Source organism: Petromyzon marinus, chromosome 1 (assembly GCF_048934315.1).
Source record: "Petromyzon marinus isolate PM22_M1 ecotype Great Lakes invasive population chromosome 1, UKy_Petmar_22M1.pri1.0, whole genome shotgun sequence".
In the NCBI taxonomy this organism is placed as follows: domain Eukaryota; kingdom Metazoa; phylum Chordata; class Hyperoartia; order Petromyzontiformes; family Petromyzontidae; genus Petromyzon; species Petromyzon marinus.
In genome coordinates, this window is record NC_133667.1 from 33127932 (window position 1) to 33143104 (window position 15173).

The window sequence follows — 15173 nt, forward strand, 5'->3', positions numbered from 1 at the left end:
CTGCTGCCCTTTGCAGAGTTCCCCCTCTTCCATGTGGGATCGACAGCCGAGGTCGGGGGCGAGACGCAGGAGAAGATCCGACGGCTCTCCCTGGCTGGTACGCGAGTTACGCACACACACACACACACACGTATGGCAGCAACACCAGCCCGAGCGGCGGTGATGTCTCGGCACAGCAATTATGTGCACTTTGTGCCACGCTATGTGCACTTTGTGCCAGGCTAAGTGCGCATGAATGCGTTGAATGCTCATTGGAAGGAGGTCACGGCCCTGGTGTTACGCTTTGCCTGACTGAGATGACTGACAGATGCACGACCTGTGCTTCCGGCTACGGCACTCGCATACATACATACATGTACAAACACGTACACATATGTACACACACGTACACACATCCACACGTGTACAGCTTATGAAGAAGGACCATGGCTTGAAATATAAATAATTCCTTTTAAACCCGTGCACTGGACAGACGTGTTGAGTTTGGAGCCTGTGCATCCCTACCAACGCAGCGGCATCGCCAAACTACTGTGTAGTCAATCGGTGCGGTTGCCTTCCTTAGATCGGTTACATCCATCCCACCCACCTTGCCCCCCACCCCACTCTCCCCCCAACCCCCCCCCCCCACACCCAGGTTTCTCCATCGCCGAGCACCGCATGCTCGACAAAGAGTTCATCATCCGGCGTGCGGTCACCAACCGCGTTCTCAACGTCCTGCGCCACTGGGTGTCCAAGCACTCGCAGGTTTTGTACCAGGGAACATGGAACATTGGGCCAATGTTGGGGAAACGTTGGGGCGACGTTGGGACAATGTTGGGCCGACTCACGTGCAAGCGTTGGCCCAACGATGGCATGTTTACCGGGGTGTGTCTGCCGGCAAGTGAGCTTGGCCATGCTGTGCCGTCAGACAGTGCGAGGATAAAATGAGCCTGAGAGCCCATCGAGGAGGCTCTCTTGCAAGGGTGTGACTTTGGTAAACAAGTAACAATAAAATCAGCCGATCGATCAATTAATCGATGCAGCAGCCAGACGGGCTCACTCGTGCAAACGACCAGACCGATCATCGGTTAAATTAGACCGACGGTCGGTCGTTAATTCAAGCAAGTAACGTTTATTTGAAGCGTTAACCCGGAGGAAGGCCTTGGTGGAGATTGTGCCCCTTGTTCTGCATGTGATTGGAAAGTTAGAGCAAATCCAGATCACAAACATGGGAGACAAACTAAAATATTCCTGGGATATGATGATAAATCACGAATTATAAATTACGGGTGACAAGCGGTGGCACCATGAACCCGTGGCCAGAGTTCGATTCCCGGCGACAACTAACATAAGTGGCAGCATATTCGAACCTGCCCAGGGCCACCCTTAAATGTGTACGTGGCGCGGCATCTCATGAACGTCAGCGCTGGGTGTAGGCAAAGGTGGCCAGGCATAGTGCTGGTCACACCACCCTTTTTTGTGTGTCGTGCTGACTTCATTAGGCGCTCACAAACGGTGCTGGCTTATATAATTCCTCTCTGCCACTTGTAGAGCCAAAATGCGCCACGGCTGTGCCGGGCCAGCACGGCACGGCTCAGAAGGTGCCGGGTTTTTTCCACTGCAGAAGCCGAGCAGTGCCACCAACGTTGCACGCAACCAACGCTTTGTTAACCCCGCCCCTAGCCCTGCTTGGCCGCACAGCTAGATTAAGATGGTATTGTGAGGCCAGCCTATCACGGCTTAGTTCCAGCTCGGCTCGGCATGTAGCCGGTGGAAAAAACTGACGCTTACCATGAAAGCGCCCCGCGCTGGCTCGGCTCGACTTGTGGCAGTGGAAAAAAACGTCTGTAAGTCGTTGTCTTTGTCTGTGGCTCAGGACTTTGAGTCGGACTCGGATCTTAAGTCGGCCGTGGTTCGGCTCCTGGAGGAGATCTCTCGCGACACGGAGCTCATCGGCCAGGAGCGCAAGGCAGCTGCCAACATCCTGAGGTGGGATGGCCCCAACGAAGAAGATGATGATGATGATGGTGACGATGATGAATATGATTACATGAGGATATGATGATGTATATGGTAATGAAGAATGAGTATGATGATAATCATGTTGATGATGAACAACATTGATGATGATAATATTAATGGTGACGATATTGGTGATGGTGATAACGATGATGGTGATTACTACATTATTAAGCTATCTTGTTGTGAAATCATACGTACGATAACAACAACAATAGTAAAAATGTGGTGGTCACATTGCATTTGAGCAATGCTTGCAGTTGCGATTATGACTGAAGCGTGCATCCCACAACGGCGCAGTTTTTTGCGATACAGGCGCGCCTCGCTTAATGAGCGAGATACATTCCGTGAAAATTGCTCGGTAAGCGAAAACTCCCGCCCCTCCCTACCCACCCGCCCGTCTATTACAAGGCTCCCCCCCCCCACCTCCCTCACACGGTGAACCACGTATGCACGCAGCACAGCGGTGCGTCTCCCTGTCACCACAAACCGCATTCAATCGATCGCTCGTTATGCGAACATTTTGCTCGTTTTGCGAACATATTGGTTTAAATTCAAATTTGCTCGTTTTCGCGAAATTCTCGCAGAAAGAACGCTCGTTAAGTGAGACACACCTGTGTATATATATATATTTAAAGATTGTTAGAAGTGTATGTACTGCAGGTTTATGGAGTGTGGGAGCCAGAGACCCTGTGTATCTGTGGAGGTGGAGCGGTGGTGACATTCGCTCGTGTGCAGGAGCCAGATGGATTGGGGACGCCGTAGGGAGGCCTTCAGCCAGCAGTGGAATGACCATGACCGATGATGATGATGCTTGACATGTTAACTAGTTTACATGATGGCCGTTGTGATGATGGTGGTTATGATTGGTTATATAACAAGGATGATGATGCTAATGGGTTACGCGATGGTGACGACGGTGCCAGAACCCTGACGCAAGAGGAGTCGGAGGACATCCCAATGACAGTGGAGCAACTCGCACTCACGGTGAGCATAAAAATCCTCTCTGATTCGCCGCTCCCTCCCTGGCCTGCGAAATAACTTATTGGGGTGATGTGGGCGCGCCTGTCTGCGTTGGTGATTTGTGTGCGTGCTTGCGTGTGTCTGTATGAATGCGAGTGTGTGTGTGTGCGTGCATTCTTGCATGCACACTTTGCGTGTGTTTCAGGAACATGTGTTTTACGTAATTATGTATTTCTGTTTACGTCTGTGTGTGCGCTGCGCTGTGAACCTGGCGACCCGAGTTTCATTCCCGCTCACCGTCAGTGACGGTTATCTGAACCGGTCGTGGGCCTCGCCTAGGTCGACTCAGCCTCAAATGATTACCCGGTGCGGTATGTAAATCGCCACTCGGGACACAAAAGGCGGACAGGACGTGGTGTTGGCTGCCCCCCCCACCCCCCCACCCCCATGTGCCATGCCGGCCTGCGTAGGTGCTGCTCGCAAATGGCACTTGCCCCAAAGGCCTGTCGAAGGCTATATGCGTTAGGATCTTTGTCTTTGCTGCGTGCGCTTGGCGGCAGTGCGAGGGCCAGCGCAGCGAGGCCTTCGAGTCGTTCACTGCGATGGAGCTCGCGGAGCAGCTCACCCTGCTCGACCACCTCGTGTTCCGCAGCATCCCCTACGAGTGAGACGCACGCACGTGCACGCGGACACACGCACGCGCACGTATGCACGCATGCTCATGTACAAACACGCGCACATGCACACGCATGTTGACACGCACGTTTGCATGTGTACACACACACGTGTGCCATCGCTGTGCCGGGCTGTGCTCCCTGCAGGGAGTTCTTTGGCCAGGGCTGGATGAAGCTGGACAAACACGAGCGAGCGCCGCACATCATGAGGACAAGCAAGCACTTCAACGAGGTTCGTGTCGCGACGAGCGGACGGCAGGCGAGCGGGAGGGCGAGCGGGGGGGGGGTGGGTGGACGAGCGGGCGGGCGGCGTCTCCCCCGTCGACCGCGGCCTACCGCTCGTGCCCTCGCTCTTTCCTCCAAACCACCGTCGCTCACAGCCGCCCTCGCCTGCGAGGTTTCCTTTGGAAACGAAATAACCACGAGCGTCGCTGCCCAGGATATATACGCGACAGACATTGTAGTAACCACGAGCTTCGCTGCGGCTTTTGGCTAACCATCGAACGAAGGTAGTCGCAGCATCGCGTGCTTTCTGATGCGCTTCTGCGGCCGTCTGGAAAGCTCTTCCTTCCGATATTGGGAAGCCATTGGGAGCTATGTACTTTTAAATCATCTCGATTGAAAACTCATTTGTTTAGAACAGTTTTTTGTGTTGAGTTTGTTTTCCTTCCCACGAACCTCCGATTAGCACGGTGGGCTACGTACGGTGCGAAAAAAATTCAACACGCATACATACGTTGATCGCGTAGGTGCCGAGCAACGCACAACTGAGTGCTCGCTCCTCTGCAGCAGCAACAGCAGCAGCAGAAGCTTGCAGCAGGTCCACCACCAGATGGCAGTCACTTTATCAAACACAACTAAGGTCCACTGAGCTATCAGAAGCGACCTGGCCACAAATGATAGCTTATTATTCGTGGCTTATGTGGAAATTAATCTCAGACAAATACTCTAACCGCTTATTTATAAATCTGGAGGGAAAAACCAGAGCACCCAGAAAAAAATTCACACGACCACAGGGAGAGAGAAAATAAAAACCCCAAATATAAAGGCAATGTTAGGGTTGGGATCGAACCCACGACCTCCTGTATTCCAGGCGAGGTAGTTAACATCTCCTAGCCACCATGGCACCAACCCTGGGAGCGGGTGAACCGGCGCTTATGGCCGCGTAACAGCGCCAGCGAAGGTGCGGTATGGGCAAAGAAGAGTTGTTCATTTCGTTTCTCGAAGTGAGCGAGCGTGTCAAGAGGGCCATGGCGTTGTTGACGGACGCGCCGAGCGTGGCAGTGCGTGAGCTGACGCCCACCCAACCCCCCCACTCCCCTTGCCCTCACCCCGTCCGCCCGATCCTCCCGCCGCTCAGATGAGCAACCTGGTGGCGTCGGAGGTCGTGCGCCGGGCGGAGGTGGCATCGCGCGCCGCCGCCATCGAGAAGTGGGTCGCCGTCGCAGACGTCTGCCGCTGCCTCAACAACTACAACGGCGTGCTGGAGATCCACTCGGCCCTGAACCGCACCGCCGTGTTCCGCCTCAAGAAGACGTGGCTCAAAGTCTCCAAACAGGTCCTCCTCCTCCTCCGTAATAGAGGGGTTTTTGTTTGTGTGTGGGGTTAGATCGCGTAAACGTGTATAAATGTGTCATTAAAACCCGCCGCCACCCAACACAGCCAACTCGTAAGAGGTTCATATTCTTGGTTCTTTCGGTGAAGTCACGTAGAAGGGAAATAAAAAAAAATAATATAAAACAATAAAATTCTCACGACGTTCCGACTGCAACACAAGCAATCATCATCAGGTGTGAAAACCCACAGCAAGAAAATTTGTGGGGTTTTTTTCCTCAAATTTTCTTGCTGTGGTTTTCACACCTGATGATGATTGCTTGTGTTGCAGTCGAAAACGTCGTGATAATTTTATTGTTTTATATTTGTATTATGTTATTGTTTCCCTTCTACGTGACTTTACCGAAAGAACCAAGAATATGAATCCCTGCAGTCACGAAAACTTTAAATCAAAATAGTAAGAGGTTAAATTTTGATTTAAAGCTTTCGTGACTGCAGTAATTCATAATCTTAGTTCTTTCGGTAAAGTTCACGTGTTGTTTCCCTTCAACGTGACTTTACCGAAAGAACTAAGGATATAGTAAGAGGTTGTCGCGTGAACAGAACGTGGCCAATTCGTCACTAGTACAGCAGAGAGCCAAGCCACAACATTTACAATCTGAGTACGACGTTTCGCCAGCAATTACAACTAGCTTCATCAGGCGACAGCCAGATATGTGGAGAAGTCCACCTGTTTCGTTCCTCCTCCCACCTCCTTCCTCCTCCTCTCATGAATCTCCTCCTCTCTCGTCCCCACCTCTCCCAATCCTCCACCCTCTCTCTCGCAGCACGCAAATCGCTCGTGTGAGAAGTCATGTTTATTTCGTATCTGTGCGTTGCGGGTAACGGGTTCACGTGACCCCTGCAGCCCACTAGCGGCCGCTCCGTTCACCTCTTTGGAATCAAATCGCGACCGTGAATCGTGACAATCCGTCAAATCGCCGTGGGTGAGGAGGGGGGGGAGGAGGTTGGTGGCGGCCGTGGTGGTGATTGTCGCACCCTCTGTTTAATCGCCGTTGACTGATCTTAGCAGGGCCTGCATGTCCTTTCTCTCTCTGCTCAGACTAAAACCCTGTTTGAGAAGATGCAGAAGGCGCTGTCGTCCGAAGGGCGATTCAAGAACCTGCGGGAGATGCTGAAGAGGTACCGTGGGGTCGCTTCTGGGTGGCACGACGCGTCGATTCACCGATCCGACGTCGATATTTCTGTCGCGCGCGGCGGCGTAGCGTGTGTTGGTGTGGGCCCGGGTGCTGAGGGATGAAACGGGCCCTCATCCCTGGCTGTCGCCCCCAAGTCGTCGTAGCCCGGGACCCTGGGCCGTGCCCGCTCGCAGGCCCCGGTGCAGCCGCCCTGCCTGCGCGCTCGACGGCCACGCCGCCGAGCTCGCGATACAACGCATCGGATCGCTTCTGTCGACGTGTAGTCGGTGCACGCGCTGGCGCTACGTGACCCCCATCGGGCACTCGGGGCGTGAACCGTGACCTTGTGTCTTGTGTCGCCTTGCTGAGCGGCGTCCCGGAAAACGGTGAACTGTGCCCGCCTCCGGGTGGGGGTGGGGGGGGGTGGGCGCACAGCTTGTCGGCCGTCGCCGCTTCACCGTTTGCGCGTGTGGGTGTGCCCCGCGGTGCAGCTGCGACCCGCCGTGCGTGCCCTACCTGGGGATGTACCTCACCGACCTCGCCTTCATCGAGGAGGCGACCCCAAACCTCACCGACGACTGCCTCGTCAATTTCTCCAAGATGCGCATGGTACTCGCCAATCGGCAACGGCCGCCACCGCCCATCGCCCCTCTTCCCCCCTGCACCCACCCCCCTCTTCCAACCACCCCCCCCCCCCCCCCCCACAGACTCCTTCACCTTCCCACAAGCAACGCAATCGTTGCGCGCTTGACATAAGCAGGGGCCAGTCCAGCGATGTCACAGGCTCTGTCTGATTGTTCTCTGATAGTAACGTGACTTAAACGGCCTAGACGTGTTGCCTGGCGGTTTTTGGTGGTGGTGAATGAGACGTTGGCTCGCTTTCACCGACATTCTTGCCGAAAGGGAAGCATTCACTTAAAACACGCCGTTGGGCCCTAATTAATCAGGGTGTCATCCTGGCCCATCATTCCCCTGCCGTCGTTGTGAAGGACACGGCGACTGCCTTGAGCATGCAGAAAATGTAGAATCGGAATATTTATTTATACTGGAGGAATCCGATGAGCTGTAAAGCTCTTTTTCACTTATGAGGGCGAGTCACCGCCAACGGAGAGACACGTGCTGCCACGTCGCTCCGTTGACCGTTTTCGAGAGCCCACCTCTCGAAGCCCCGGGCTCGAACCCGGTGCTCCGAGCGTCGCGCTGGGCGGCTCAGCGGCTCTTGGCGACTTGAGCCGCCCGGAGAAGAACAGACGGTTGTGCTCGAATCAACGTTGCGCTGGGCGTCGTGCGTTTCTGCAGATCACCCACATCCTGCGCGAGGTGCGACAGTTCCAGCAGACGCCGTACAAGCTTGAGCCGGACCCCAGGGTACGCCGCCTCCCTCTGCCTGCCCCCGCCCCAACGCTCGGGGGCTCCGCTTCACGGAGCCCTGGCGTCTGCCCGTGCGTGTGCCCCTGTAACTGACCGCGCCTGCCCGTGCTCGTGTGCCCCTGTAACTGACCGCGCCTGCCCGTGCTCGTGTGCCGCAGACGCTGCAGTACCTGCTGGAGCGCTCGATGCTTCTGGACGACGACAGCCTCTACGAGCTCTCGCTGCAGCTCGAGCCGCGCCTGCCCACGTGAGGGGGGAACCGGGGGGGGGGTGGGGCGCGGGGGTGGGAGGGGCGGCCGGGAGGAGCCGCTCGCTACGACGGGGGGGGGGAGGGGGGGGGCCAACAACGACGCTTGTGCCGTGCGACGCCGCGCGATGGCGCGGGGCAGGATGGCGGGTGAACCAGCGGGATGGCGAGTGAGCGAGCTGACCGGTGAGCGAGTCGGGTGGATCCCGACCCGGCCACTCCGCCAAACGCGCCGCCGCCCTCTTCCACAGGACGACTTTGAGCTGAGCACTCGCTCCTCCTGCTCATCCTAATTCCATCTCCTCCTCTTCCTTATCGTCGCCTGCACGTGAAAATCCGACGTAACCAAAACTGTGCGCATGTATAGGTACTTGTGCACGCGTGCTGCCGAGGCCCTGCGCACCAGCTGATCGCGCTGGCTGCTACCCCCTGGCAATCGTAGAGGGGACAGATGAACCAACTGGCCTCGTGAGGCACCGAGAGTGAATGTCTTGCCATGGACGTTCGGAGGAAGTGGTTCGATTGCAGATCGATCGATGGCTCCACGTTTTAATGCTTTCGTTTGTTCGTCCGTTCGACCTCGCGTCCCACGCGCGCCGACCTTCCCGTCGGATTGCCATGGAGGTCAAAGGGCAATTTTATTGAAGGGACGTCTTTTTGCGGCCGGCGGGGAGGCCTTCGAATGCACAGGCGTGGGGTCCCCACCCCCCTTTTTTGCGGGCATTGAATGTTTTCGCTATTTTGTGACGTGCACAAATTTCAGGAGCGTCGGCTCAGACGGCCAAACGAGAGTCGCTCGCTGCCACGTCGCCCCTGGTGGATGGGGTGGGGGGGGGCACCGCTCAACGTCACCCAACGCAGGTTCGCTTGTCACCGGCGGTGGCGCCCGACGCCAATTGGTGAATTTCCACGAGGTGGGATTGTTTTTTTTTGTTCCTGAACGGCGTGGTTGTCGATTGCGTTTTGAGCGAAGCGCGGTGCAGCCCTGGCAAGGAGGAGGCCGCCTCCCGGAGCGAGCGATCGGTCCTGGCTCCAGCAAAACCACGAAGAAAAACGAAAGAATCAGACTCACGAGGAAGCACTGCGAATCCAGCAATACGTGTTTAGAAGCTATAATTACGAACCCACGGACAAGGGGTGGTGCTGTGTGTGTGTGTTAACCGGCCAATGGAGCAAGCGTCCGATCAATTTAACCGTCCTGCAGGAAACTTCCCCCGGCGTCTGACGACCCAGTCGTGGGAACACCTCTCTCTCTCTCTCTTCGTGCACGAACGGAGCGAGCGTGAGCGACAAAAATGTCTCCCAAACGCGCGTCGATGTATCCGTAAACATATTGTGAGATCCTAACCGACAGATGTGTGGGACACGTTTCTGGATAGGCATTAATGGTGGTGGTGCCGATGGCACTTTACCGGTGGTGGTGATGCTGGTGGTGCTGGTAGTGCTGTGTGTATGTTGAACTTTTTTCGCACTGTACGTAGCCAACCGTGCTAATCCGAGATGCAGGGGAAGGACAACAAACTGAACGCAAAAAGTAGTTACAAAGATGATTTAAAAGTGCGTAACTCCAGTTGCATCCTAATTTTGGAAGGAAGAGCGTTCCAGACGGCCGCAGAAGCAGCGCATCCGAGAGCACGCGATGCAGTTTCCCCGCCTTTGTTTGATGGGCAGCAGCCACAAAGCCGCTGCTGGCTGCGAGGATGACCGCAGTTCGCGTGATGGTGGGTGATGCTCCCCGGTGCTTGCAGCGGAACAGTTGAGTTGTACGTGTGCGAGATGGGCGATGGCAACACTTCATGTCTGCTTGTACGCGGCTGTTTAATGATCCTTAAAGACGAATGCGCACTTTTAAAGCGGGCCCCAACCTCCGGTCCGTCAGCCCCTGCACTCCCCCCTGCTCCTCCCCCCCCCTTCTGTTTTTGACTTGGATCATTGGGATCCGTTTTGCAGTCCGATTTTACGATTACCATAATGATCGTGAACGGACCGCCCCCCCCCCCCACCTCTTTGTGCGAACGATCGACAAAAATTTGCCCAGTCCAGATTCTGAAATCCGGCTCTAGCATGCGTCGCGTTGCAAGGGAACACAAAGTTTGGAGGAGAAAAATAATCATTTAGATGCACGTGGCATTATTTGCGAGACAGACGCCAGGGAGAAAGGAATCCTTTTGTCAAACGTTGGGATGTGACCCCGGGAGAATGATCTGGAATCACAAGCTTGAGTAGGATGATATTTTAGGGGCGGTATAAAAGTTGACTCCCCGCGCACACACACACACACACACCAGCGGATGGGATGAATTTTACGCAATTCAGGAATAGATTATTATTTTTACGTGCCGGCTAATGTAGCGGCCTCTAGTGGCTGTAGGGGAACGACCCCCACCCCCCCCCCCCCCGGAGCCCCGTTTACGCACACCGACATTGGGAACAGAAACACGTTGATTGTTCTGTCACGCGCCACGCGTCGTGAATCACGCGTGGCGCGAGCTAAGGGAGCCGAGGTTCACGGGGCGATGTCGATTCATCGTCCGCGCCCCCTCTGCTATTTTAACTCTTTGCAGCATTCAATGCAGGGATGGCGTGGGGGGGGGAGGGGGGGACTTCCAGCCCGCGGGCCGGACGTGACCCGCTACTTCGTTTCACTCGGCCTGCAAGCGTCCTTGGCCGCGGCAAATCGTTCGTACTCGAGGATGCAGAACATTTTTCTGCCTGGCAATACCGACCGCCGCGTTTGTAAATTTTGCGCGCTCGGTCAACGTCTGCCACGGCCGAGGTTGACCGTCTTTGTGCCCGTTCTCGATGCGCGCGTTTGTCATTTCCCTCGGTGTCATCGGATAGCGCCCAGGGGGGGTGTAACGTCTGAATGCGTGGTGCTGATTTTTGCCCACGGGAGGCGTTTTGAAAGTCCCCTCCCTCCCCCTTCCTTTTTTTCCCTTTCTGACCCGCGGTCAGGAATGGGTCCCCCACTCCCGTGCAGAAGAGCTGAGCTGACGGTCGCGACGATTGTGTTCTTGGGGTTTTTAAAGCGGAAGGCTATGCAATTGTGGAGAAGCCAACACATTTTTTTGTATGCAAGGCCTCCATGAATTGCTTTTGAATTATTATCACTATAACTATAATTTACCCAGCAAAGCCTCAATGAGTCTCAGGACTTATTTTCACAAGTTTCCTGCTTTGAGCTCCTTGGCTTTTTGCATTATGAGTACACACACACACATTTATTGCTTCTTGTGCCAGTAAACCGGAGTGCCCAGAGAAAACCCGCCCAAGCATGTGAGGACACAACACTCAAACACACTGGATATCTTGCTGCCCGCCACTAACGCCTCCAACCCTGGCTGCGCCGGTAGGCGAGCGTCTGCGCCCCGCACACACAATCTGACTCCATCCCTGCATGATCCACCAACCCCTTGCCTCTCTGTGACCGCGTCGCAGGCGAGCGTCACTCGTCCACTTCGATAAAAAAAATACAGCAATGTTGAATCGATGCCATGCGGGTTCGCAGTCACCTTTTTCAGCCACGCCGCACAGCGTCGCGTACGCGACCACCATGTTGTTATCCGACCCTGACCGATGAGCCTGAGCCCACACCCAGTGCAGTTGTGCGACGGTCATTTCCTAGGGGTGTTCACGAATCCGACCTTGTCTCACACACACACACAGTAAACGTATCCCCCCCCACCCCTAACCCCGTGTACATTCGCTTACTTATAAATTACCGCAAAAGCATCCCCCCCTCCCCCCGCCCGTGTTCAATGCAGTCCGCGCGTTACATATGTATCCAGTGCAGAGCGTAATTTCCTTTTTGACGTTCACATACCTGACCCAAGCACGTGTCCAGCCCCCGGCGAGATGCACCTGCGACTTTGTAACCGCGAAACGAAGTCGATGGTTACTCAAGACGGCGATTTGTCAGAATCAGAATGTTTATTTAAACCGCATGAAGAATCCGATGAGATGTGAAGCTATTTCTCACAGATGTCCAGTCCGAGCGGGTAAGAACGTTGCGACAACAAACAGTACAACAACACGATAGGCGTGCAAGGTACAAGAAAGGTCAACAAATCACCCAAACACTCACAAATGAAACTAAACCATCCGGGCAGACAAGGCCCACTGAGGTATTGCATTATTTTTCAAAAGCAACCTGGCCACAAATGATAGCTCAATAATGTGGTGCATCAGTAAATGTACCCCCCACCTCCCCACCGCTTAAAGCTGGGTGCAGGGCCCAGCTTTGTACAATCTTTGTCTCTGGGAAAAGACCCCGCCGTGTCCTCCCTGCCCTCCCCTCATTCCCCTTGCAGCAATGAATCAGGACCAGCAGAGGGGAGTGTTATTATAAATATATCGGCCACGTTAAATCGATGGTAGGAATGAACAGTCCCGCTTTTCTTAAATCAAAGTAGAAGAAGAATCGTGGGCTCCACTGGAATTTTTGGCCCTGGACATATGCCCCCCTCCCTCCCTATCGCCCCCCCCTCCTCCACCCCCAGATCCAGCCCTGCACGGATGCTCTTCGCTTTGTGAACGTGCAACACGAGGCACGACATTGGCACCGCAAAACGCTGTTGCTCTTAATTGGAGTGATGCCACACGCTTTATTTCGGACCCCGTTTGTGAACCGCTCTGACCCTCGGTTAAACTCAGCGGAGGGCATCGAGAGGCATCGATTCAGCTGCCCTGCACCCCCCCCCTCCCCCTCCCCAAAGGCAGTATGCTTTGGCCACGAGACATGCACGTGGACTTATGATGAGTTGATGAGTTTGCTATACAAAGCCATATGCGAGACCAAGACGGGCCCTTTATATAGAGCATCGCGCAACGCTGCTCATCGGCGGAAAGGTTGCTCGTTCAATTCCCGATCGGGGGGGAGGGGGGGGGGTCGACGCGGCCTATCGTCGCTTCTGACGCCGTAACATTGCGGACCACTTTTGTAGGAAAAGTCAAGATTATCTGCGGGTGTGGATGTACGATCGCTCCCGCCATGGGAACGTGGAATTGACGTCGCTAGCTCGGTGCTGTAGGCAGGAGGTGAGCTCGCGAGTGGGCGGACGCTCTGACTTTGGTTGTTGTTGAAGGACTTGCGGGGTGCTCCGTGAACGATCCAAACCTCGCCGCGTGGCCTGAGCGGGAGTCAAACCCTCGTCATTCGGCTCGGCGGCGGTGAACGTTACGTCCGCTGCTCCTGTGGTTGGTCGGTAACCGCGAGGATCTTCGTGACCCCCGAGTCTGCGTGGCCGACCCCCCGAGGCCTCTTTCGGGTCTCGGGTTCTCACATTTTGGATGTCGCCGTGCGAATGAGTGGTGGTGCCCCCAATTTGCGGATGTCTTATTATTCATCGGAGTGTGGGGGGGGGGGCTTTGAAGTTGGCCGCTGGGTGGGATGTCGCGGTCGTGGTGGTTGTTTCGTAACGGCCGTGTCGGAGACACCCCTGTCGGCACTGCTGGGATCCTGGAACCGAGTTCCGGTCTGAGTGGCCCAGCCGTGACTTGGCCGGGCTCTCAGGCGCAGCGAGCCGAAGTTTATTCAGTGCGGCCGCCCCATGATGGAAAAAAAAAAACCCAGAACCTCGTTGATTTTACTTTGTCACCAAATTCACTAGATATCTCGAATCCCCGCGAGAGATGACATTCCATAGAAATCCATTCCAACAAGCACGCACGGCAAACTCCCTGTACGGTGGGGTGGGGGGGGCTTAAGGTGAGCACCGAGAACGCGGTGGAGGTCTCGGCAAAGCGACTCGAGAGGTCGCGGCTCCGTGGCGATGCCCCCCTCCCCCCCCCCGTCTCCCCCGGAGTCGATCCCGAGAAGCGGCGCGGCGCTCTGCTCAACTTTGCGGGGTTGTCCCGGGATGCGCGTTTGTCGCCGTGCCGTTCGCTTGCGACTCAAGTCGGGACGAAACGGATAATAAAAGAAGAAAAATAACAACAGAAACAAGTGTAACGTGTGCGTGTTGATTTTGTACTTCTCTCTCTCTCTCGGTATCTTCGGCCTCTTCCCGCCCCGTACCTCCGATTGGCACCGTTGGCTACGTACGGTGTGAAATAAGTTCAGTGTACATACAGGTACACATTTGCTGCACTATACACTACTATACGCCACGCTCTACACTACACTATACACTACTATACTGCATTGAAAACGAATTTCTTGAGAATTGCTTTCCTTGTTTAATTTGTCGTCCTTACCCCGCCCTTACGATGCGCACGGTTGGCTACGTACGGTGCGAAAGAAGTTCAACGTACACACACACACACACATCATATACACACACTCTTCGCATATAGCACCGTGGGGGGTGGGGGGTTTGGTACACAATTACGTTATTGTTGCCGTGTCCACAACGGCAAGGGTCCCCACCCGCGTGTGCACGCAGGTGAGAAGAAAGCAAACTCAAAGCTTATGGACTTTGATGCGCGGGATGTGGGGTGCGTTGGAATGATTCGCATCCATATCACGGAGACCCTTTTTGTGCCAATATCAAAGTATGACAAGTAAGAATAGGTTTGACCCTTTCTGGCAATAAAACACCAAATAGATACATTTTTGCAAGGAATCAAGTCTGTATTAAACCACACGTGTTACTTTGTGGTGAAACATGCAAACAAGCATGTTCTGATAATGAAACTGGTTGGCCTAGACTTGTCTCTGATGTATTCTGGTGTTTGGACATCTTGACACCTGTTTTATTTGCCAGGAAGGCTAAAGCCTGTTGTTATTTTTCAGGATTTGTATCTCATTTGTTTGAAGGTCCTTTGGGCTCCAAGACAGTAACCACAATGGTATGTCCTTAACGAAATGTAAACCTTTGCAGTCATCATGAGCCATGATGAATCCGCTGCTGGATGAAGACCTCCACAAACCATTGCCAAACCTTTTGTAAATGGATAAAATATGTTTTTTTAATTGATTATCACTATAAATGGACTACATTTTCTCCAATCAAATGAAAGAATCTTATAAAGACCCATATTCATTATACAAAGCCTTACGTATGTACCGTATGTTGAATTTCTCTCGCACCGTACGTAACCAACCGTACGAATCGGAGGTGCGGAGGCACTGTGCATTGCAAGTGGAATTGGCCACACATCTCACCGTGGCAGGACCTCTTGGAAAGGGTCTCGAGACTCGGCGAGGCTTTCCCGGGTAAACGATCGGCCTCGTTATTATTCTCCCTT

General features: G+C 54.4%; 1 protein-coding gene across 1 annotated transcript in view; it reads left to right on the top strand.

Moving 5' to 3' along the window:
• Window positions 1–13930, top strand: part of LOC116940262 (ras-specific guanine nucleotide-releasing factor 2-like) — a 39067-nt gene extending 25137 nt beyond the window's left edge. The window contains exons 17-27 of the mRNA XM_032949800.2: window positions 17–97; window positions 635–744; window positions 1856–1968; window positions 2925–2985; window positions 3522–3625; window positions 3783–3867; window positions 4996–5193; window positions 6292–6371; window positions 6859–6976; window positions 7667–7735; window positions 7897–13930. Coding sequence (XP_032805691.2) covers window positions 17–97; window positions 635–744; window positions 1856–1968; window positions 2925–2985; window positions 3522–3625; window positions 3783–3867; window positions 4996–5193; window positions 6292–6371; window positions 6859–6976; window positions 7667–7735; window positions 7897–7989 — 1112 coding nt within the window. The 3' untranslated portion in view covers window positions 7990–13930. The remainder of the gene's footprint in view (window positions 1–16; window positions 98–634; window positions 745–1855; window positions 1969–2924; window positions 2986–3521; window positions 3626–3782; window positions 3868–4995; window positions 5194–6291; window positions 6372–6858; window positions 6977–7666; window positions 7736–7896) is intronic.
• The last annotated feature ends 1243 nt before the right edge of the window (window positions 13931–15173 follow it).